The 23,705-nt window shown below is 49.9% G+C and overlaps 1 protein-coding gene across 5 annotated transcripts in view; it reads left to right on the top strand.

Moving 5' to 3' along the window:
- Positions 1–23,705, top strand: part of col16a1 (collagen, type XVI, alpha 1) — a 476,156-nt gene that overhangs the window by 141,133 nt on the left and 311,318 nt on the right. For all 5 annotated transcript variants that reach the window (XM_038801937.1, XM_038801918.1, XM_038801946.1 and 2 more), the window contains exon 8: positions 5,145–5,276. In XM_038801937.1, the coding sequence (XP_038657865.1) occupies positions 5,145–5,276 (132 nt within the window). The remainder of the gene's footprint in view (positions 1–5,144; positions 5,277–23,705) is intronic.

Here is a 23,705-nt window from a genome sequence, read left to right as displayed (position 1 = left end):
AGGCTGTTGACCTTGCTCTGCATCACAGCCAACTGAGCTAAACCAACCCCCATAGAAACAGTAAATACAGTCCCCTTAATTACTATCTCTATTCCCAATTAAACAACAAGAAAGAAAAAACAGACAACTCTCAGTCCATCCCATATCCCAATGGCACAGATTAGAACCCCTGCAGACTCTGGCTAGATGTTTTCAAAAAGCTATTTCAACTGGTTTGTTTGAGCTTTCCCCTTGTCCTCAGACAACTCTGCTTTGTTTTAAATACTATTGCTTGATTGATTGGCAAGTCGATTCTGATTTGAGAAAGCAATAGAGAATTTTGGCAACACCTTGGCCAAAATGCATTAACTTGCCAATCAGTCAGCACTCTTTTTTTCCTGTTGTATAAATTGCTGTGATAGTTTGAAATTTGGTATTCATGTATTTGTCCTCCTGAGTGTCAAGGCGAAAGGTTTCAGCAACATGTTTCCCTCCTTTTCAGCAATATTCAAGGTATATTTCTTTCAGAACATTTTGGATACAGAATATGAGTAATTCGAGACACATTGTGGTCAGTGCAGCATGGATTTTGGGAGGAACAGCTGACTTTATTCCGATTGCTTTCAAATCTTTCCAACATTAGATATTTCTTCCCAAAGAGAAAATGCTGGAAAATCTCAGCAGGTCTGTGAGCATCTGTAGGGAGAGAAAAGAGCTAACATTTCCAGTGGAGATGACCCTTTGCCAAAGCTTTCACAAAAAGTCATCTGGACTTGAAACGTTAGCTCTTTTCTCTCCCTACAGATGCTGCCGACCTGCTGAGATTTTCCAGCATGTTCTCTTTGGTTTCAGATTCCAGCATCCGCAGTAATTTGCTTTTATCCAGATATTTTGTTCCCTCTCTCCAGTAGCTCTGTCTGGACCTGTAAAGACTTAATTACCTGTGAAGACTCGCATTCCAAGTATCATCTTGCATGATTGACTTTGTCTATATAATGGTTGTGGGATCCACCTCTTCACCCACCTGATGAAGGAGCAGTGCTCTGAAAGCTGTCGGAATTTAACCTGGTGTTGTAAGACTTCTTACTCTGCCCACCCCAGTCCAACGCCAGCATCTCCACATCATAGATGAAAATGAAAATCGCTTATTGTCACGAGTAGGCTTCAATGAAGTTACTGTGAAAAGCCCCTAGTCGCCACATTCCGGCGCCTGTTCGGGGAGGCTGTTACGGGAATCGAACCGTGCTGCTGGCCTGCCTTGGTCTGCTTTCAAAGCCAGCGATTAGCCCTGTGAGCTAAACAGCCCCTAAGATGATGTGGATGTGGGAGAAACTCCTCCCATAAGGCATCCCTAGCATCTCGGCCCTGCTAAGTTGGCCAAGGTCCTGGAGGAGATTAACTACATGCTGTTGCACTAACTCGTCAAGCCTATCAACAGTAGCTGGAGCTCCCCAGTTCTGCTCAAGCCCAAGATGAACGGTTCCACAAGGTTCCGCATTGACTGCTGAACTGATTCCTACCTGTTACACTGGCTGGAAGACAGCATAGAGAGAGTCGGTAAAGCTGCCTATATCACAAAGGTAGATCTACTCAAGGATTACTGATAGATTCCCTTGAAGGCCAGCATGAAGGAAATCTCTTCTTTGTGACTTCAGATGGGTTATCCCACTGTCTGGTTATATCCTTTGATGCCAAAATGTCCCGGCTACCTTCCAAAGGCTGATGAACCAGGCAGTGGCAGGCTTCTCCAATTGCTCAGTGTACCTAGACAGCCTCCTGATGTACAACAACACCTGGAAAATCAATGTACAATAACTGGAAGCCCGTTTACAGAGAGTACGGTCACCGAGTGGTCAATCTCGTAAAGAATGGGTTTGCTGAAAGCAAAGTCATTCATCTGGGACAGCTGGCAGCTCAGGGCCGCATTGCCACCACAAGACAGGCAATCATGAGATTCGTAGAGATGGGTGGGCTCAACTGGCAGTTTGTCTGAACGTCAGCACAGTATCCAGTATCCGATCAGCTGACAGACTTACTACATAAAAACAAAGGGAGAATGGCCTGAGAAATGTCAGACAGCTTTCAAAAAACTGCAAATGACATCGGCGTGGGAGTTGTTCTGCTCCAGGAGGACAAATCTGGAATAGGAAAACTAATTGATTACTCCTCTAAAATCTCAGCGAATAGCAGGACCAGTACTCCATAATAGAGAAGGAAAACATTGCGTTGTTACTACAGTTACGCTGAGATATTTGTCCAGAGTAGGTACAGGAGAGCACAATCTATCACAACCACAATCCATTAACTTTTATTGGTTATTGAATCTAGAGTTTTGCAGCACAAAGTGAGGCCCTTCAGCCGATCGTATCTGTGCTGGCCATCAAGCACCTATCAATTCCCATCAAGCACCTATCAATTCCCATCAAGCACCTATCAATTCCCATCAAGCACCTATCTATTCCAATCCCATTTTCCAGCACTTGGTCCAAAACCTTGTATTTTGTGGAAAGGTTCAAAACCCCAAATGTTGGGCTGTTGCATTGGAGCTTATTCCTCCAACCGTTATCAACTAAAATCACCCACATTCATAGGAAATTGAGCGTGATTGCAGGCACCCTGGCCAGAACTTAAAGAAGGCCATTTAGGACTGGAAAGCGATAAGTTTGACCATTACTAAGAGGTGTGTGTGTGTGTTGGTGTGTGTGTGTTGGTGTGTGCGTGTGTTGGTGTGTGCGTGTGTTGGTGTGTGTGTGTGTGTTGGTGTGTGTGTTGGTGTGTGCGTGTGTTGGTGTGTGTTGAATTAGAACAGTATTAGAACAGTACAGCACAGAACAGGCCCTTCGGCCCCCAATGTTGTGCCGAGCAATGATCACCCTACTCACGCCCACGTATCCACCCTATACCAGTAACCCAACAACCCCCATTAACATTATTTTTTTAGGACACTGAGGGCAATTTAGCCTGGCCAATCAACCTAACACGCACATCTTTGGACTGTGGGAGGAAACCGGAGCACCCGGAGGAAACCCACGCACACACGGGGAGGACGTGCAGACTCCGCACAGACAGTGACCCAGCCGGGAATTGAACCTGGGACCCTGGAGCTGTGAAGCATTGATGCTAACCACCATGCTACCGTGCTGCCCTAATGTGTGCGTGTTGGTGTGTGTGTGTTGGTGTGTGTGTGTTGGTGTGTGTGTTGGTGTGTGTGTGTTGGTGTGTGTGTTGGTGTGTGTGTGTTGGTGTGTGTGTGTGTTGGTGTGTGTGTGTTGGTGTGTGTGTGTTGGTGTGTGTGTGTTGGTGTGTGTATGTGTGTTGGTGTGTGCGTGGGTGTTTGTTGGTGGGTGTGTGTGTGTTGGTGTGTGTGTGTCGGGGTGTATGTGTGTTGGGGTATGTGTTGGTGTGTGTGTGTGTTGGGGTGTGTTGGTGTGTGTGTGTTGGTGTGTGTGTGTTGGTGTGTGTGTGTGTTGGTGTGTGTGTGTGTTGGTGTGTGTGTGTGTTGGTGTGTGTTGGTGTGTGTGTGTGTTGGGGTGTGTGTGTTGGGGTGTGTGTATGTTGGTGTGTGGGTGTGTTGGGGTGTGTGTTGGGGGGTGTGTGTGTGTGTTGGGGTGTGTGTGTATTGGGGTGTGTGTGTTGGGGTGTGTGTGTGTGTTGGGGTGTGTGTGTGTTGGGGTGTGTGTGTTGGTGTTTGTGTGTGTGTGTTAGTGTGTGTGTTTGTTGGTGTGTTGTGTGTGTGTTGCTTTGTGTTTGTGTGTGTGCTGGGGTGTGTGTGTTGGTGTGTGTGTGTGTGTTGGGTTGTGTGGGTGATTGTTTTTTTCTCCCTGCTGAATTGAAATGAGAATGAATCTCATTTTATTCTATGAGGAAGGGACGTGCCACAATAATGAAGAAATATCCATGGACGTTAACACGGAAATATTGGACTGAACAGGACCACCGGTTTAGGTTTTAAAATGGACACAAACCCCAAGGATGGTGGAGAATGTGCCGTTAGCCACTGATGGGAATGGCTGTAGGGGACAATGGAACCCCGCCCTGCATTTCCACACAAGGTTCATCAGGCAAACATCTAAAAACTGATTATCATCTTTAGTAAAGACAAAGGAACATCATTGTCATCCCATCTCAAACACCCTGGGAATAATTGCTTTGACGGGACTAATAAATTTCGGTTTCCTCTTGGAATATACATACAATGTGGGTTAAGGGTCTGATTGCTACCGGCCTCTGTGTGTATTATGAGGAAAAGCAGCTGGAAATTTTGCACGCTGAAATCAGACCAAGACCCCTGCAAAGATAACCATCTTTTGCAGGAATATCGCAAAACTCTCTCTCGCTGACTGTGGAAGTCAAACAACCAGCAAAAGGATCACAGCTGCGAAAAGAACTGAAATCTCTGCACCAAACTATGGAACACCTGAATCCAAGAGTCTACTACTCACTAGCAGAAGCCAACTGTACTGGAATCAATCGTTGCGTGTCATCGCCTACTCCTCAAAAGTCAAGACAGTTCCATTTATAAATACTATGAGACTCTAATCCATGCAAATGGAGATGCATGGGTTTGACCATTTTTCCTTACCTGATGGCAGTTAATAAACTCACACTATCTTAACTCAAGAAAGCCTGTCATATTGTTACAGTGTCACATGGTCACACCATTACACTCACATTGTTACACTGTAACAGTATTACACTACAACACCATCACACGTTACACCATCACACTGTTACTCTGTAACACCATCACACTGTAGGTGTTACACTGTATCACCATGACCCAACACACTAGAACTGTAATTCCATCAGACTGAAACAGCGTCACACTGTAATATCGTTACACTGTAATACAATGACACTGTCACATTATTAAACTGTAACACCATCACACTGTTGCACTGTAATGCCGTCATACTGCCACACCATTACACAGTCACAGTGTTACACTGTCATATTGTTACAATACTATACTGTTATGCTGTTACACGGTAGCACTGCCGTGACACTGTTACACCATCACACTGTTACACTGTCATACTGTTAGACATCTTAGATGAGAGTAAATTGAAGTAATTTTTAATGAGGACTTAAAGATGTTCGTACAGTTGAATTTCTGCACCCAAACTCAGTTGTGCATCACTGACTATTCCCTGTCTTCCTCGCAGTGCGCAACAGAGTCACTCATTCCGAAGAGTCGAAGGAATGCCGAGGTGAGGAATCCACTTGCTGCTCTACCTCAGATGACTGGGAAGGTTCACACCAAGTGTTTCTGTGTTGATAAGGACACAAAGACAAAGGTCAGTTCATCCACAAATTTTCCCATAAATGCTGCCAGCTGTGTCTTGTGCATTATGAGGATGATTACAGCAAGTGTTCCAAACGCCAACCCAAACACGGTATTAGGAGTAGCTTTCCAAACAATGCCAACCTTTGGGCAACTTCACTGTAATCGCAGCCCATACAATAACCCTGCTTCCTTAGCCAAGTTCATCAATAAACAAAGGTCACCTTAATCTGATCGTTGACATTTAAACCAGGGTAACGTTGACATGTCCAGCTGGATGTGGAGAGAAGTTTCCAAATATTGGTCTCATTTTGGCATTCAAGGCAACCCCAGACGGTGCTTTGAAACATTTCAGTGGCAGTACAAGGTGTTCTTTGGAATCTTGTATGTAAATTTCTAGAAACCTCTTGAGTACAGATGGCTGTTAAATTCTCAGCCCTGGCTGAGCGGTGACACTCTCAGCTTTGTATCAGAAGGTTGTGGGGTTAAGCCCCAATCCAAAGCCACGAGCACAGAAAACAAGGCCCATACTTGAACCTGGTACCGAGGGAGTGCCGCACTGTCAGAGATGTATGTCAGATGGGTCGTTATACCAAGGTTCAGTCTGCCTTCTCAGAACGGTTCAAAAGATGCCACGACTTAAGGCAGATCAGGAGAGTTACACCCATTGCTGAACCCACTCTCCAACCAACATCACAAAAAACACATTTGGCTGGATTCTCTGTTCTTGTGGCTAAGTGCTAGCTTGAACGGGGACTCCTCGGGAGGTTTACGTCATAGAAATCAACACAAACCCCTCACCGATTCTGGTACTGGTGAGGGGCTAGTACCGGTGCTGACTGGGACTCCTGTCTCCCGTGCCGAAAATGGCTGGACAGTGGCCTGGTCCTGGGCCTCGCATACGCATGATTGAATACCTGCAGCGGTTGCGCCATACACATAGTGCCGGCTGTGCGAACACCCAACCTGCCACCTGCGACCCCACAGCCTATCCCCTGTCCAGCCCCCCCAGCCCTCGCAGTAGCCTGCCCGGCCAGCGGCACGGATCCTGGTCGAATGTGGCACTGCTGGACACAGTCCGCAGCCACCACGCCGGGTTTGCGATTTGTGTGATCACATGTTGGCCGCGCTGTCGGGAAGCTGACCCATCAGAGCGGAACATCGCGGGTGGGCCGGCCGATGAGGCGCCAATGGCATTGCGACGGCGCCCGTGTCACGATGCCGCTGTTTTGCAGGGGCGGAGCATGGCTAACCGGCATCAAACCAGCGCCGGCCCCGATTTTGGTGTCGGAGCCCATTCTCTGCCTGACCGGTGAACACGATTTTGGCGTCAAGCAATGGGGAATCCTGCTCATTATAGAACCAAGAACATCGATCAGTTAGTGCAGAAGGAGGCCATTCGGCCCATCGAGTCTGCACCTACCCACTTAAGCCCTCACTTCCACCCTATCCCCATAACCCAGTAACCCCTCCTAAACGTTTTTGGTCACTAAGGGCAATTTAGCATGGCCAATCCACCTAATCTACACATCTTTGGACTGTGGAAGGAAACTGGAACATCCGGAGGAAACCCACGCACACACGGGGAGGACGTGCAGACTCCGCACAGACAGTGACCCAGAAGGGAATCGAACCTAGGACCCTGGAGCTGTGAAGCCACACTGCTATCCAGTTGTGCTGCCCACATTATCTGTTAATGTTGGGTGCAATTGAATGTGCAAAACAGTGTCCCTTTTGGGCACATATAACAATCCTTCTTGGTGCCTGCAGTGCTGAGAACGACCCCACTATCAAACAGGACGCTTTTTTTCCTGTGCTTGGTCAGGAATATTCTTCCAAGGCTGCACTTACCTCATTTCCTGCAATGACGAGCTTAGCGCACCAATGCAGGAAGGCAACTCTTGGATCGGGGCACCATTTTTAAAGATTGCCCCAATCTCTCGACCTACCCTCGCAAAATCCCCACTGCAGCCTTTCCGATGCCCCCCCTCCCCCCCGCCCACCCCTCAACCCCGACCCGACCACATAAGGGCAGGGCATCCGGGCCTTATCCCTGGAATGGACAAGCAGGCACTGCCAGCCACGGGGCCCTCGCAGTTCCCCTGCCAGCATGATAGTGCCACCTGGGCACAATGACACTGCCATGGTGCCCGGATGACAGTGCCAATATTCCAGGCTGGCAGTGCCAAGCTGCCCGGGTGCCAGCGGTGCTAGAGTGTCACCCTGCCCAGAGGTCCGGAGCCTGACCACCCAGAGACCTCCGATGTCCTGGGAGACTCCCCCAGGTGCCATTACACCTGGTCCACGTTTGTGTGGACCAGTGCTAAACGGCACCAAGGCGAGGTCGCGCAGGGTTGGGTGTTCATTCCCGGCCTCAGGAGAATCGGATGCACTTGAGTATGTAAACAGGATCTCGCCCAGCGAGAGCTGAGATCCAGGTCTTGCTGACTCGAGAGGCCTCATTAGATCTTGCGATGTGTTCCAAGTGTCACAAATCTCACGAGAAGCCTCTCATGAGATTGAACAGCCTGAGTTGGGTGTGTTGAAGCTCGTTATCTCATTGCTGCCCAAATTGGCTGCCATGTTTCCAACATTACAACAATGACTCCACAGCAAAGGTGTTCCACACAACCATCTCCCCGAACACGATGGAACGAATCACTCCCACCCCCATTTCACACATAATTGATCACACACCGGGTGAAAAAAGAAACAAAGTTTAATAATAATAATCTTTATTATTCTCACATATAGGCTTACATTAACATTGCAATGTACTTACTGTGAAAATCTTTGTAAGCACACTACAGTGCCTGTTTGGGTACACAGAGGGAGAATTCAGAATGTCGATATTACCTAACAAGCACGTCTTTCGGGACTTGTGGGAGGAAACCGGAGAACCCGGAGGAAACCCACGGAGACACGGGGAACACTGTCCACACAGAATGTGACCCAAGCCGGGAATCAAACCTGGGTCCTTGGCACTGTGAAGCAACAGTGCTAACTACTGTGCTACCGTGCCGCCCCATTCACACAAACAATATGTGTACAACCCGGTAGATCCCGCCAGGTTCTCCTCTGGTTGTCACCTTATTGGCCGACCTTTTATGCAGTGATTAACGAGATAGCCCACTCCTAGCGGGGGAGCTTGTACTCGCGAGGAGCACGGGGAAGACAAGCATTCCCACCCCTGCAGGTCCCATCCGGGATATTACATTCCTCCTCCCACGAAGCCCGAAGATCCCCTTGATAAGCGATGAGAGGGAGAGGGAGGAGCAGGCGGAGGACATCGGAGTCTCTTGGGCTCCGGCAAGTCTTCATGGAGCTGAGGTGTTAGATCAGTCAGTGTGTGCTGCTGTGGTTAGCGCCGTCTGTGGCAGGAATGTTGTGGTGGAAGATTGTCGTTAGGCGGCTGAGCTACAGAGTTGGCGTCCGAGGCCTCAGAGGCCTGTGCCTCCATCTCGGACTCAGAAGACACAACGTTGGGCATGTCGGCGTTGAGAGAGACTGGAGGCGTCACAGCAAGCTGGTTCGGCAATGGAGCCGGAAGATCCAGCACAGGTTCTTTCGAGGCACTTCCTGAGAGAGCAACCTCCGTGAGTGAAGGTGATCCAGCCTCTTATTAGTTGCCCCCTGATTGAACTTGGTATGAGACTGGTCCCGTTCATCGGACGACAATCCCAGAGAGTCAGAGAGCCCCATCATTGAAGTTATGAACAAACACCGTGTCATCATGTGCGAAGTGACGAAGAGGTCGCCGTCGAACTGGGCAATGTTCTTGCACCTCTTGGTTACCTGCGTACCTTTGCCCAATGTCCAGCACAATCAAACTCAGCCGTGTGCAAAGCCTGCGATCCATTATCATCTGAGCGGGGCCACCCCAGTTACTGTGTGCGATTGGTTTGGTGCAAAAATGAAAATCTTGCGAGTCTGGTGTCCATTGAGCCGGATGTCTGTTTCTTGAGCCCTTTAAGCCAGGCCATTCGATGCTGGATGGTATGGGGGCGGTGCCGACATGGCGAATCCCGTTGCTTTTTACAAAAGTGGCAAATTCTTCACTCATGAAAGAGGCACCGTTATTGTTTCCGAGTACCTCAGGGATTCCATGCCTGGAAAATAAAATACGCAATCGCTCGACGGTCACCCGGGAGGTGATCGCTGCCATCTTGTGCACTTTCAACAACTCGAGTGGGCGTCCAACAGGATGAGAAACATCAAAACCAAGAAGGGACTTGCGAAATCAGCAAGCCCAAGAATGTCACGGCCACTCCCATGCATGTGGCGGTGACACTGTGGGGAACGTCTGGTGCTCTTGACAAATGGAGCACTGCTGGGCCATCGTCTCGATATCCATGTCCAAACCTAGCCACCAGACGTAGCCTCTCGCCAGCATATTTATTTTGGACACTCCGGGATGTCCATTGTGAAGGTCCTTCAACACAACAGCTTTCCCTTCGCCGGGACAACAACCCCGGTGCCCCACAGGAGGATACCATCTTCGATGGCCAGCTACGATAATTTGGACGAGAAAGCCTTCAATTCCACAGGTAGGTGCCGATGCTCTCACTGCGATGTCGCACTTTTGTGAGCACAGGGTTGGTCTGCGTCCAGTCGGGAACACACGAGACAGTGATGGGGAAGCAGTCCATAAGACCATAAGACATAGGAGTGGAAGTAAGGCCATTCTGCCCATCGAGTCCACTCCGCCATTTAATCATGGCTGATGAGCATTTCAACTCCACCTACCAGCATTCTCCCCGTAGCCCTTAATTCCTCGCGACATCAAGAATGTATCTGTCTCTGCCTTGAAGCCATTTAGCGTCCCGGCCTCCACTGCACTCCGCGGCAATGAATTCCACAAGCCCACCACTCTCTGGCTGAAGAAATGTCTCCGCATTTCTGTTCTGAATTTACCCCCTCTAATTCTAAGGCTGTGCCCACGGGTCCTCGTCTCCTCGCCTAACGGAAACAGTTTCTTTGCGTCCACCCTTTCTAAGCCATGTATTATCTTGTAAGTTTCTATTAGATCTCCCCTTAACCTTCTAAACTCCAATGAATACAATCCCAGGATCCTCAGCCGTTCATCATATGTTAGACCCGCCATTCCAGGGATCATCCGTGTGAATCTCCGCTGGACACGCTCCAGTGCCAGTATGTCCTTCCTGAGATGTGGGGCCCAAAACTGGACACAGTACTCCAAATGGGGCCGAACTAGAGCCTTATAAAGGCTCAGTAGCATAATGTTCAGAGCAGCAATAACTTGTCTGCTGTCGGGGGTTCACGGACTCGACTTGCAGAGGAAGACGGCTCAACGTGTCTACATGCGCCATCTGGGTCCCTGGACGGAGCTCAAAAGAGTATCCGTCCACAGCCAATAACAAAGCTCAGGGCTGAATCCCCGCAGATGCTATTGTTGGAATTGCCTTGTCTTCACAGAAGAGGCCGAGCAAAGGCTTGTGACTGGTGACAATAAAGAAATAGTTGCCAGAGACATATTGATGAAATCGCTTCACACCGAACACATCCGCCAGACTTTCTTATCGATCTGGGTAGATTTTCTGTCGACCGCAGCCAGCGTCCGGGAGGCAAAAGCGATCAGACGGTCACGGACAGACCTGCCCAATGCCATATGGTGAAGCATCGCACGTGACATACAATGGCTGAGAAGAGTTAAAACGTGTCGACACCTGCCGAAGAGGGCAACTGCCGCTTCACCTTTTTAAACACCACATCCTGGGCTGGTGATTCCTCAAAAGCAAGTTGAGGGGGCCAGGACGGTCTCCAAATTCAGAATAAATCGGCCATAGTAATTAACTGGCCCATAGAAAGATCAAATTTCTGTGGCATCATGTAACACGGGGCCCATTTTGATTGCCCGTACCTTCTCGGTGACCGGGTGCTCCGGTTTCCTCCCACAGTCCAAAGATGTGCAGGTTAGGTGGATTGGCCATGATCAATTGCCCTTAGTGTCCAAAATTGCCCTTAGTGTTGGGTGGGGTAACTGGGTTATGGGGATAGGGTGGAGGTGTGGGCTTGGATAGGATGCTCTTTCCAAGAGCCGGTGCAGACTCGATGGGCCGAATGGCCTCCTTCTGCACTGTAAATTCTATGATCTATGAAACCAAAGCACTCCCTCCTCTTCAGCCGTGCATTCATTTGCTCTATTCTCCAATTACTATACACTAAGAGGAAAGAGGGGTGAGGGATTTAAGGAAATGGGTTTTCCTGGAGAAAAGAGGCCTTTTCTCATTCAAACTAACAATGGCCAGCTAGCCGCTGCTCCCAGCTTGAGTTTGGAGTTTGATTTTGACTATTGAACACTTCTAACTTAGCAGAGATAATACAGGACCCAGCCTCTAACCAGGCTTGTGTATTGGACAGTAGCATAGATTTTGAACTCCCGGCCCTGCCAGATGTGGTACATATGTTTTCCTTTATCTTGATTGAGAAGATGCTGAATAAACAGAAATAATCCATTGCATTTATATCCTATATCTTGGCAAATTCCACAATTAAACCCAATGGTTGGATCAGTACCTCTTCTGAGTTCGACTCAGAGCTGAAAGGTGAAAGTTCATCTCTAGGTTGACTGCTCCGTGGAAGCTGGTTTATTCTTGCAGTTTTATCCTATGATTCAGATCTTGGCGAGTTTCCAAACTCCAGTTAAATGTTTCATTCTTACATATTCTGTGTTTCTGCTGGTGCCAAGCAGCTCAATGCTCTGTGGGTGCAGACTGGACTGGGGGATAGAATGAGAAGACCCTGTTGGAAAACAGCAGGTCTCGCAGCCAACCCCCACACAGCAAAGTCATTGTGACAAGATTATCTGATTCAGTGATATTAGTTGAGGCATCAATATTGATCCCGTCCTTCTTCAAATAATGCCATAAAATCTTTCACGTACCCACCTGAGAGGGCCAGTGAGGCTTCATCTCAATGTTTTATCTCCAAGATGGCACTATTGAGAGTGCACTGGAGTGTCCGTCACTGAGAGCACATTGGAATGTCGCCTTCAGAGAACGCACTGGAGTGTCGGCTTCGGAGAGCGCACTGGAGTGTCCGTCACTGAGAGCACACTGGAATTTTGCCTTCCGAGAGCGCACTGGAGTGTAGGCTTCGGAGAGCGCACTGGAGTGTCCTTCACTGAGAGCACACTGGAATGTTGCCTTCCGAGAGCGCACTGGAGTGTCGGCTTCGGAGAGCGCACTGGAGTGTCCATCACTGAGAGCACACTGGAATTTTGCCTTCCGAGAGCGCACTGGAGTGTCGGCTTCGGAGAGCGCACTGGAGTGTCCATCACTGAGAGCACACTGGAATTTTGCCTTCAGAGAACGCACTGGAGTGTCGGCTTCGGAGAGCGCACTGGAGTGTCCGTCACTGAGAGCACACTGGAATTTTGCCTTCCGAGAGCGCACTGGAGTGTCGGCTTCGGAGAGCGCACTGGAGTGTCCTTCACTGAGAGCACACTGGAATGTCGCCTTCAGAGAACGCACTGGAGTGTCCATCACTGAGAGCAGACTGGAATGTTGCCTTCCGAGAGCGCACTGGAGTGTCGGCTTCGGAGAGCGCACTGGAGTGTCCATCACTGAGAGCACACTGGAATTTTGCCTTCCGAGAGCGCACTGGAGTGTCGGCTTCGGAGAGCGCACTGGAGTGTCCGTCACTGAGAGCACACTGGAATGTCGCCTTCAGAGAACGCACTGGAGTGTCCGTCACTGAGAGCAGACTGGAATGTTGCCTTCCGAGAGCGCACTGGAGTATCGGCTTCGGAGAGCGCACTGGAGTGTCCGTCACTGGGAGCACACTGGAATGTCGCCTTCAGAGAACGCACTGGAGTGTCCGTCACTGAGAGCACACTGGAATGTTGCCCTCCGAGAGCACACTGGAATGTTGCCTTCAGAGAGCGCACTGGAGTATCCGTCACTGAGAGCACACTGGAATGTTGCCTTCCGAGAGCGCACTGGAGTGTCCGTCACTGAGAGCACACTGGAATGTTGCCTTCTGAGAGCGCACTGGAATGTCGCCTTCAGAGATCGCACTGGAGTGTCCGTCACTGAGAGCACACTGGAATGTTGCCCTCCGAGAGCGCACTGGAGTGTCGGCTTCGGAGAGCGCACTGGAGTGTCCGTCACTGAGAGCACACTGGAATGTTGCCTTCCGAGAGCGCACTGGAATGTCGCCTTCAGAGAACGCACTGGAGTGTCCGTTACTGAGAGCACACTGGAATGTTGCCCTCCGAGAGCGCACTGGAGTGTCCGTCACTGAGAGCACACTGGAGTGTCGCATTGAGAGAACGCACTGGAGTGTCCGTCACTGAGAGCACACTGGAATGTCGCCTTCCGAGAGCGCACTGGAATGTCGCCTTGAGAGAACGCACTGGAGTGTCCGTCACTGAGAGCACACTGGAATGTCACCTTCCGAGAGCGCACTGGAGTGTCGGCTTTGGAGAGCGCACTGGAATGTCGCCTTCAGAGAACACACTGGAGTGTCCGTCACTGAGAGCACACTGGAATGTCGCCTTCAGAGAACGCACTGGAGTGTCCGTCACTGAGAGCACATTGGAATGTCGCCTTCGGAGAGCGCACTGGAGTGTCCGTCACTGTGAGCACCCTGGCATATCGCCTTCAGAGAGCGCACTGGAGTGTCCGTCACTGAGAGCACACTGGAATGTTGCCTTCCGCGAGCGCACCGGAGTGTCCGTCACTGAGAGCACACTGGAATGTTGCCTTCCGTGAGCGCACTGGAATGTCGCCTTCAGAGGGCGCACTGGAGTATCCGTCACTGAGAGCACATTGGAATGTCGCCTTCGGAGAGCGCACTGGAGTGTCCGTCACTGTGAGCACCCTGGAATATCGCCTTCAGAGAGCGCACTGGAGTGTCCGTCACTGAGAGCACACTGGAATGTTGCCTTCCGCGAGCGCACTGGAGTGTCCGTCACTGAGAGCACACTGGAATGTCGCCTTCAGAGAGCGCACTGGAGTGTCCGTCACTGAGAGCACACTGGAATGTCGCCTTCCGAGAGCACACTGGAATGTCGCCTTCAGAGAGTGCACTGGAGTGTCCGTCACTGAGAGCACACTGGAATGTCGCCTTCCGAGAGCACACTGGAATGTCGCCTTCAGAGAGCGCACTGGAGTGTCCGTCACTGAGAGCACACTGGAATGTCGCCTTCCGAGAGCACACTGGAATGTCGTCTTCAGAAAGTGCACTGGAGTGTCCGTCACTGAGAGCACACTGGAATGTCGCCTTCAGAGAACGCACTGGAATGTCCGTCACTGAGAGCACACTGGAATGTTGCCTTCTGAGAGCACACTGGAATGTCGCCTTCAGAAAACGCACTGGAGTGTCCGTCACTGAGAGCACACTGGAATGTTGCCCTCCGAGAGCGCACTGGAGTGTCGGCTTCGGAGAGCGCACTGGAGTGTCCGTCACTGAGAGCACACTGGAATGTTGCCCTCCGAGAGCGCACTGGAGTGTCGGCTTCGGAGAGCGCACTGGAGTGTCCGTCACTGAGAGCACACTGGAATGTCGCCTTCAGAGAGCGCACTGGAGTGTCCGTCACTGAGAGCACATTGGAATGTCGCCTTCGGAGAGCGCACTGGAGTGTCCGTCACTGTGAGCACCCTGGAATATCGCCTTCAGAGAGCGCACTGGAGTGTCCGTCACTGAGAGCACACTGGAATGTTGCCTTCCGCGAGCGCACTGGAGTGTCCGTCACTGAGAGCACACTGGAATGTTGCCTTCCGTGAGCGCACTGGAATGTCGCCTTCAGAGGGCGCACTGGAGTATCCGTCACTGAGAGCACATTGGAATGTCGCCTTCGGAGAGCGCACTGGAGTGTCCGTCACTGTGAGCACCCTGGAATATCGCCTTCCGCGAGCGCACTGGAGTGTCCGTCACTGAGAGCACACTGGAATGTCGCCTTCAGAGAGCGCACTGGAGTGTCCGTCACTGAGAGCACACTGGAATGTCGCCTTCCGAGAGCACACTGGAATGTCGCCTTCAGAGAACGCACTGGAATGTCCGTCACTGAGAGCACACTGGAATGTTGCCTTCTGAGAGCACACTGGAATGTCGCCTTCAGAAAACGCACTGGAGTGTCCGTCACTGAGAGCACACTGGAATGTTGCCCTCCGAGAGCGCACTGGAGTGTCGGCTTCGGAGAGCGCACTGGAGTGTCCGTCACTGAGAGCACACTGGAATGTTGCCCTCCGAGAGCGCACTGGAGTGTCGGCTTCGGAGAGCGCACTGGAGTGTCCATCACTGAGAGCACACTGGAATGTAGCCTTCAGAGAACGCACTGGAGTGTCCGTCAGTGAGAGCACACTGGAATGTTGCTTTCCGAGAGCGCACTGGAATGTCGCCTTCAGAGAACGCACTGGAGTGTCCGTCACTGAGAGCACACTGGAATGTTGCCCTCCGAGAGCGCACTGGAGTGTCTGTCACTGAGAGCACACTGGAATGTTGCCCTCCGAGAGCGCACTGGAATGTTGCCTTGAGAGAACGCACTGGAGTATCCGTCACTGAGAGCACACTGGAATGTCGTCTTCAGAAAGCGTACTGGAATGTCGCCTTCAGAGAGTGCACTGGAGTGTCCGTCACTGAGAGCACACTGGAATGTTGCCTTCCACGAGCGCACTGGAGTGTCCGTCACTGAGAGCACACTGGAATGTTGCCCTCCGAGAGCGCACTGGAATGTCGCCTTGAGAGAACGCACTGGAGTGTCCGTCACTGAGAGCACACTGGAATGTTGCCTTCCGAGAGCGCACTGGAATGTCGCCTTCAGAGAACACACTGGAGTGTCCGTCACTGAGAGCGCACTGGAATGTCGGTCTCCGAGAGCGCACTGGGGAGCGCTCGTCACTGAGGAGAGCACACTGGAATGTTGCCTTCCGAGAGCGCACTGGAATGTTGCCTTCCGAGAGCGCACTAGAATGTCGCCTTCAGAGAACACACTGGAGTGTCCGTCACTGAGAGCGCACTGGAATGTCGCCTTCAGAGAGCGCACTGGATTGTCGGTCTCCGAGAACACACTGGAGTGTCTGTCTCCGAGAGCGCACTGGAATGTCGCCTTCAGAGAGCGCACTGGAGTGTCCGTCTCTGAGACTGCACTCTAGTGTCAGCTTCCGAGAGCGCACTGGAGTGTCAGCTTAGAACATAGAACATAGAATGATACAGCGCAGTACAGGCCCTTCGGCCCTCGATGTTGCACCGCCGACATGGAAAAAATCTAAAGGCCATCTAACCTACACTATGCCCTTATCATCCATATGCTTATCCAATAAATTTTTAAATGCCCTCAATGTTGGCGAGTTCACTACTGTTGCAGGTAGGGCATTCCACGGCCTCACCACTCTTTGCGTAAAAACCCACCTCTAGCTTCCGAGAGGGCACTGGAGTGTCAGCTTCCGAGAGGGCACTGGAATGTCTGTCTCTGAGAGCGCGCTGGATTGTCTGTCTCTGAGAGCGCGCTGGATTGTCTGTCTCTGAGAGCGCGCTGGATTGTCTGTCTCTGAGAGCGCGCTGGATTGTCTGTCTCTGAGAGCGCGCTGGATTGTCTGTCTCTGAGAGCGCGCTGGATTGTCTGTCTCTGAGAGCGCGCTGGATTGTCTGTCTCTGAGAGCGCGCTGGATTGTCTGTCACTGAGAGCGCGCTGGATTGTCTGTCTCTGAGAGCGCGCTGGATTGTCTGTCTCTGAGAGCGCGCTGGATTGTCTGTCTCTGAGAGCGCGCTGGAATGTCTGTCTCTGAGAGCGCGCTGGAATGTCTGTCTCTGAGAGCGCGCTGGAATGTCTGTCTCTGAGAGCGCGCTGGATTGTCTGTCTCTGAGAGCGCGCTGGATTGTCTGTCTCTGAGAGCGCACTGGATTGTCTGTCTCTGAGAGCGCGCTGGAGTGTCTGTCTCTGAGAGCGCGCTGGATTGTCTGTCTCTGAGAGCGCACTGGATTGTCTGTCTCTGAGAGCGCGCTAGAGTGTCTGTCTCTGAGAGCGCGCTGGATTGTCTGTCTCTGAGAGCGCGCTGGAGTGTCTGTCTCTGAGAGCGCGCTGGATTGTCTGTCTCTGAGAGCGCGCTGGAATGTCTGTCTCTGAGAGCGCGCTGGATTGTCTGTCTCTGAGAGCGCGCTGGAGTGTCTGTCTCTGAGAGCGCGCTGGATTGTCTGTCTCTGAGAGCGCGCTGGAATGTCTGTCTCCGAGAGCGACCTGGGCCGGGATCGAACACGGGTCGTTGGCACCGCAAGGCAGCAATGCTAAGCACTGCACCGCCATGCCGCCCTCAGAGACCCAGAAACTAATGAGCTTGGGGCAAGACAAAAATATGTACATGTGATTCACCCCCTAGAGCATCGCTCAAACCTATCTCCTACCCCGAGAAGGACCCGTTCATTCGTGCCCTGGTCAGGTGCATTCAGCGCACCACCTTGAACTGGATCAGGCGTAACCTCGAATATGACCATGTGAAGTTGACCCTGTGAAGAGCTTCACTCCCCACTCCCCCCTCAAAGACCAAACACAGCTCACTCTCCCACTTCCTCTTTACCACCTCCAACGCCGCCTACTCTGTCACCACATCTGCCCGTAGACCTCCGAAATCTTACCCTCTCCTAACTCGGCCAAGGACAGGACTCTGTCCCTAAGCAAAGTCAAAGGTACCAAGGGAAATGAAGGAGGTTCCTTTCGTAAAAAATCGTTCACCTGAAAGTATCTGAATATGTTCCCTCTCGGGAGCTGGAAATTCTCTAGACTGGCGAACCTCCCTCCCAGAAACATGTCTCTAATGCTTACTAACCCCTCCTTTTCCCATGCCCTATATAATGAATCTAAGCCAGATGGCACAAGCTATGGTTCCTGCAATTCAGAGCCAACAGTGACTTGGAACCCAGTTTAAAATGCTGCCTAAACTGATTCCAAATTCTCAAAGTGACAATCACCACTGTGCTGGAAGAGAATTCAGCAGGGGAACATGGATGTGGTACAGTAACCAGAGCCCTCAGTCTCGAACCGATGCACAAAACTGATGTGTTAGGCAGGTTGGTTCAATCTGGACTGCACTCAATGCAGGGACGTTAGAAACAGACGTCTAACACTGGAGAAGATCCAACACTGTTTTGTTCAACTATAGAACTGCTATACATATTCAGCTATGGGTCGACACGATACTGATCTGACTGGTGACCTTGTAGTAGCCTGACCAGACTTACTTGCCACCGCATGGTGTTTGCACTGGCTAGCTCGTGGACTCTGACTGTCTCAGTAGCTGGGTCCAGAGAGAACGGGAAACCTAGTGTCCTCTGGCTTTATAGTGGTAGTGTCCTGTCTGGTGATTGGCTGTACTGTGCTGTATGCTTACTGGTCATCCTGTGTGTCAATCACTGCCTGTCTGCACCTCATTATATACATGAGTGGATATTATGACAAAAACCTCCTCCATCCGCCCCCATGTAGAGTCTGGGTCCTCGAACCAGCCCCGCACCTTCTAAAGAACAAAGAACAATACAGTACAGGAACAGGCCATTCGGCCCTCCAAACCTGTTGGTCATGATACCAACCTTGGCCAAAACCCTCAGCACCTCCTAGTGCCGTATCCCTCCAAAGAACAAAGAACAATACAGCAGCTTATCGATATTTGCCGCCCAGTAGTAGAACAATAAATTGGATAGCATCCCACCTTTCAAAATTGGCCTTCATCCCCTCCACCAGACTAGAAAAGTTTAATTTATGGAGCGTGGCCCAATTATGGGCACCCGGATTCCCACATACCGAAAGCTAGTCCTGGCCGGTCAAAATGGCAGCCTCCCAAGATCAGCTCCCCTTCCCGAGGGTTCACCAGAAAATATTCACTCTTGCCCACATTTAATTTGTGCCCTGAAAAGGAGCCAAACTTCTTGAGCAACTCCTCAGGTGCATGAAAGTAATAACCTCTAACCTTGAAAGTCACCCAAAGACAATCCGGCTACAACACTCCAAACTTCACTTTGTTTTTGTACAGCACGGCCTTGGCCTTGTTAAACCCGCAAGCCTTCTCGCCAGCTCTTCCCCAACATCTTGGTATATTCTGATGGCATCACCCTCACTACAGTCTCGATGGTCCTTCGTCCACCTCAGTACCCGCTCCTAATCCAGGTATCGATGAAACCTGATTTATCGGCTGCAGTGGCTCTGCAGATCTGGGCTTCTGCCTCAGCGATCTATGGGCCCAGTCAAAGACAAGATCTGCTCCCCCACCAACTTTCGAACATCTTGGAAATATAGTCAAGGAATTGGAGTCTCCCAGGCCCTCTGGCAGCCCAATAATCCTTGTGTTTAACCATCTGGAACAATTCTCCAGATTGTCAATCTTGGCCCTTAATGCTTTACACACTTCAGCCAGCAACGACATCTCTGCCTCCAGGGAGGCACCCTGATCACTGTGATCAGAGAGTGTAACCTCCACCTTCTGTATCGTTGCAACTTGTACCTCTATCCCACTGGTCCATTTTGCCCAAGGCTCCCTGAATTGGGGCCAAAGTCGTGTCCGTCCCCCCCCCCCCCCAAATGCCTTCTCCAGATCCTCACCTCCCGCCGCCTACTGCTGCTTCTTAAATTCATCGGTCAGGAAGCTAACCAACTCCTCAGTCATCCACTGAGGGCCCACTGACTCAGCAGAACCTGCCTCTCACCTCATAGCCACACCGGAAGGCCCTTGTATTGAGTTAGCTCAGCTGGGTCAGTGTTCAATGTATTATAATTAGCTTCAGGGCTCGGAGAAAAATGTTACATCTTCCAGTTCTGAGAAATTCAAAGTGTTCACACTTTTGTAGTTAAAATGTTGGAATAACATCAAGTGTATTTCTAACAGTTCCCCATGTGGATAGTGCACTGGTACATTGTGACTCTGACTACAGCACAGCAGGACATGTGGCAATCCAGATGTACATTCACATCATAATTAGTTCCGAGTACTTTACAGTATATAACAATGATTTCATTATCCAGCAACTTGTCTGATAAATGTTTGAAGATAAATATCGGATGAGGAAAACAAATTCAAATAATGAACATGTCACGGTTCACAGAGTTCAGACTGTGAAGGATTTTGGTACGAGGCTCATTGTGGTCAAAACAGTCTACACTGTCCCCATCAAACACTCCCAGTACAGGTACAGCACGGGGTTAGATACAGAGAAAAGCTCCCTTTACACTGTCCCCATCAAACACACCCAGGAAATGTACGGCATGGTTTTAGATCCGGAGTAAAGCTCCCTCTACATTGTCCCCATCAAACTCTCCCAGGACAGGTACAGGACAGGGTTAGATAGAGAATAAAGCTCCCTCTTCACTGTCCTCATCAAACAATCCCAGGACAGGCATGGGGTTAGATACAGAGTAAAGCTCCCTCTACACTGTCCCCATTAAACACATGCAGGACAGGTACAGCATGGATTAGATACAGAGTAAAGCTCCCTCTCCACTGACCCCATCAAACACTCCCAGGACAGGTACAGCATGGGGTTAGATACAGAGTAAATCTCCCTCTACACTGTCCCCATCACACACTCCAAGGACAGGTGCAGCATGGGGTTAGATACAGAGTAAAGCTCCCTCTACACTGTCCCCATTAAACACACGCAGGACAGGTACAGCATGCATTAGATACATAGTAAATCTCCCTCTACACTGTCCCCATCACACACTCCAAGGACAGGTGCAGCATGGGGTTAGATACAGAGTAAAGCTCCCTCTACACTGTCCCCATCAAACACACGCAGGACAGGTACAGCACAGGGTTAGATACAGAGTAAAGCTCCCTCTACACTTTCCCCATAAACACTCCCAGGACTGGTACAGTACGGGGTTAGATACAGAGTAAAGCTCCCTCTACACTGTCCCCATCAAACACTCCCAAGACAGGTGGGATCTTTAACTATGGGTCATTAATTGTCATGGAAGTGCAACTGGGAAAGCTGTGATGGAAAATAGTTGCCGAGGTGGGAATGGAGTCAGAACTGCTGCTCACATGTCGGCTGTTAACTGGAGAGAGAGCCAGGGAGTTACTCTAGTCTGGATAGTTCAACATCTGTGACTATTAAACCTCAGTGAGGGGGTAGCAGCAACATGTGAGGGAGACTGGCAAAGCAGCAAACTATTGGCCAGTTAGTTAACAAGAATTATTGGCAAGACACTAGAGTCAAGAAAAAAGAGGAAATAGCTAATCATTTGGGAAAGCTGCAAAAGGGTCTGGTGAATAAAGTAAAAGCCCATGGAATTGGAGGAAGTGTGTCACCATGGATGGAAAACTGGTTGCCTTCATAGAAAACAGAGACTTGGAATAAATGCAGTAACAAAAATAGAAAATACTGGACAATCTTAGCAGGCCCGTCAGCACCTGTGGAGAGAATGAGAGCTAACGTTTTCAGTTTGGATGACTCCATCAAAGTTGAAATAAATAGGTCCTTTTCAGAGTGGAAAATTGTAACTAGTGGAGTTCTTGGTCCACAATTGTTCACTATTTATATTAATGGCTTGGAGGAAGGTACAGAATGTAAGGTTCCAAATTTGCCGATGATACGAATAAAGATGGAAGAGCATGTTATGATGAGGATATTGTGATTCTGCAATGGGATATAGAGATTGGATGACTGGATGAAAACCTGGCAAATGGAGTTTAATGTGAGGAAGTGTGAGGTCATGCACTTCAGCACAAGGAATCAAAAGGCAGATTATTATCTAAATGGAGAGAGACTGCAGGTTCGTGAAATGCAGAGGGATCTGGGTTTTCTAGTGCATGAATCACAAAAAGCTAGTAGGCAACAAATAGTTATGAAGCCAAAAGGCATTTTGACCTTTATTGCAAAAGGGTTGGAGTTTTAAAATAAGGAAGTTTTGTTGCAATTTCACAGGGTGTTGGTGAGGCCTCACCTGGAATACTGCAAACAGTTTTGGTCCCCTTACCTAAGAAAGGATGTAATAACATTATAGGCAGTCCAAAGGAGATTCGCCAGGCTAATTCCTGGGATTAGAGCGTTGTCTTGTCAGAAGAGACTAAATAGTCTGGCTCTGTGTTCCTTAGAGTTTAGAAGAGTCAGGGGTGACCTTATTCAAACATGTAAGATCCTGAGGGGTCTACACAGGGTTGATGGTGAGATGGTGAGATGGTGAGCAGCAGGGTGGCATGGTGGTTAGCATAAATGCTTCACAGCTCCAGGGTCCCAGGTTCGATTCCCGGCTGGGTCACTGTCTGTGTGGAGTCTGCACGTCCTCCCCCTGTGTGCGTGGGTTTCCTCCGGGTGCTCCGGTTTCCTCCCACAGTCCAAAGATGTGCGGGTTAGGTGGATTGGACATGCTAAAATGTGCTGTTACACAAAGAACAGAGTTCTGATGAGGAAATGGAGACATCCTCATAGACCTGCGGATAAGGCATGGATGGTTGTTCATCAGATAGTGGTACCACCCAAATATCAGAGGGAAGTATTGCAACTATTTCATGAGATACCAATGGCAGGACATTTCAGAAAACTCAGGCATCAGACAACAGACATTGTTCCTGGCCAGGACTGAATAAGGATGTGGTGCAATTCTGTAGAATCTGCCATACCTGTCAGGTAATAGGTAAAACACAACATGTGATTAAACCCACACCATTAATACCCATACCAGTATTTGAAGAATTGTTTCGGCGGGTCTTGGTAGATTGGGTAGGACCATTGCCTAAAATGAAGGGAGGGCATCAGTACATTCTTATGATCATGGACATGACTACCTGATTTCCGCAAGCTATACCTTTGAGAACAATTATAGCTAATGTAGTAATGGAAAGGTTGATGCAGTTTTTCACATTTTATGGCCTGCCCTTGGAAGTACAAACTGACCAGCGTTCTAACTTTATGTCAAAACATTTCTAGGACATTATTTTTAAGTTTCAAACAATTAAAATCAACCGCTTGCCACCTACAAACAGGGAGCTTTGGAGAGATATCATTAGACTCTCAAAATCATGGTAAGAAGTCTTACAACACCAGGTTAAAGTCCAACAGGTTTGTTTCAAACACGAGCTTTCGGAGCACGGCTCCTTCTTCAGGTGAATGGAAAGGCTTGTTCCAGAAATGTTTATATAGACACAGTCAGAGATGCCCCGGAATGCGAGCACCTGCAGGCAATCAAATCATCAAAGATGCAGAGAGAGAGGTAACTCCAGGTTAAAGAGGTGTGAATTGTCCCAAGCCAGTTCAGTCGGTTGGCCTCTGCAAGTCCAGGCTTGTTGGTGGGCCCCCACCAACAAGCCTGGACTTGCAGAGGCCAACCGACTGAACTGGCTTGGGACAATTCACACCTCTTTAACCTGGAGTTACCTCTCTCTCTGCATCTTTGATGATTTGATTGCCTGCAGGTGCTCGCATTCCGGGGCATCTCTGACTGTGTCTATATAAACATTTCTGGAACAAGCCTTTCCATTCACCTGAAGAAGGA

This window comes from Scyliorhinus canicula, chromosome 1 (genome assembly GCF_902713615.1).
Source record: "Scyliorhinus canicula chromosome 1, sScyCan1.1, whole genome shotgun sequence".
Lineage (NCBI taxonomy): Eukaryota > Metazoa > Chordata > Chondrichthyes > Carcharhiniformes > Scyliorhinidae > Scyliorhinus > Scyliorhinus canicula.
This window is presented reverse-complemented; position numbering and strand designations above follow the sequence as displayed.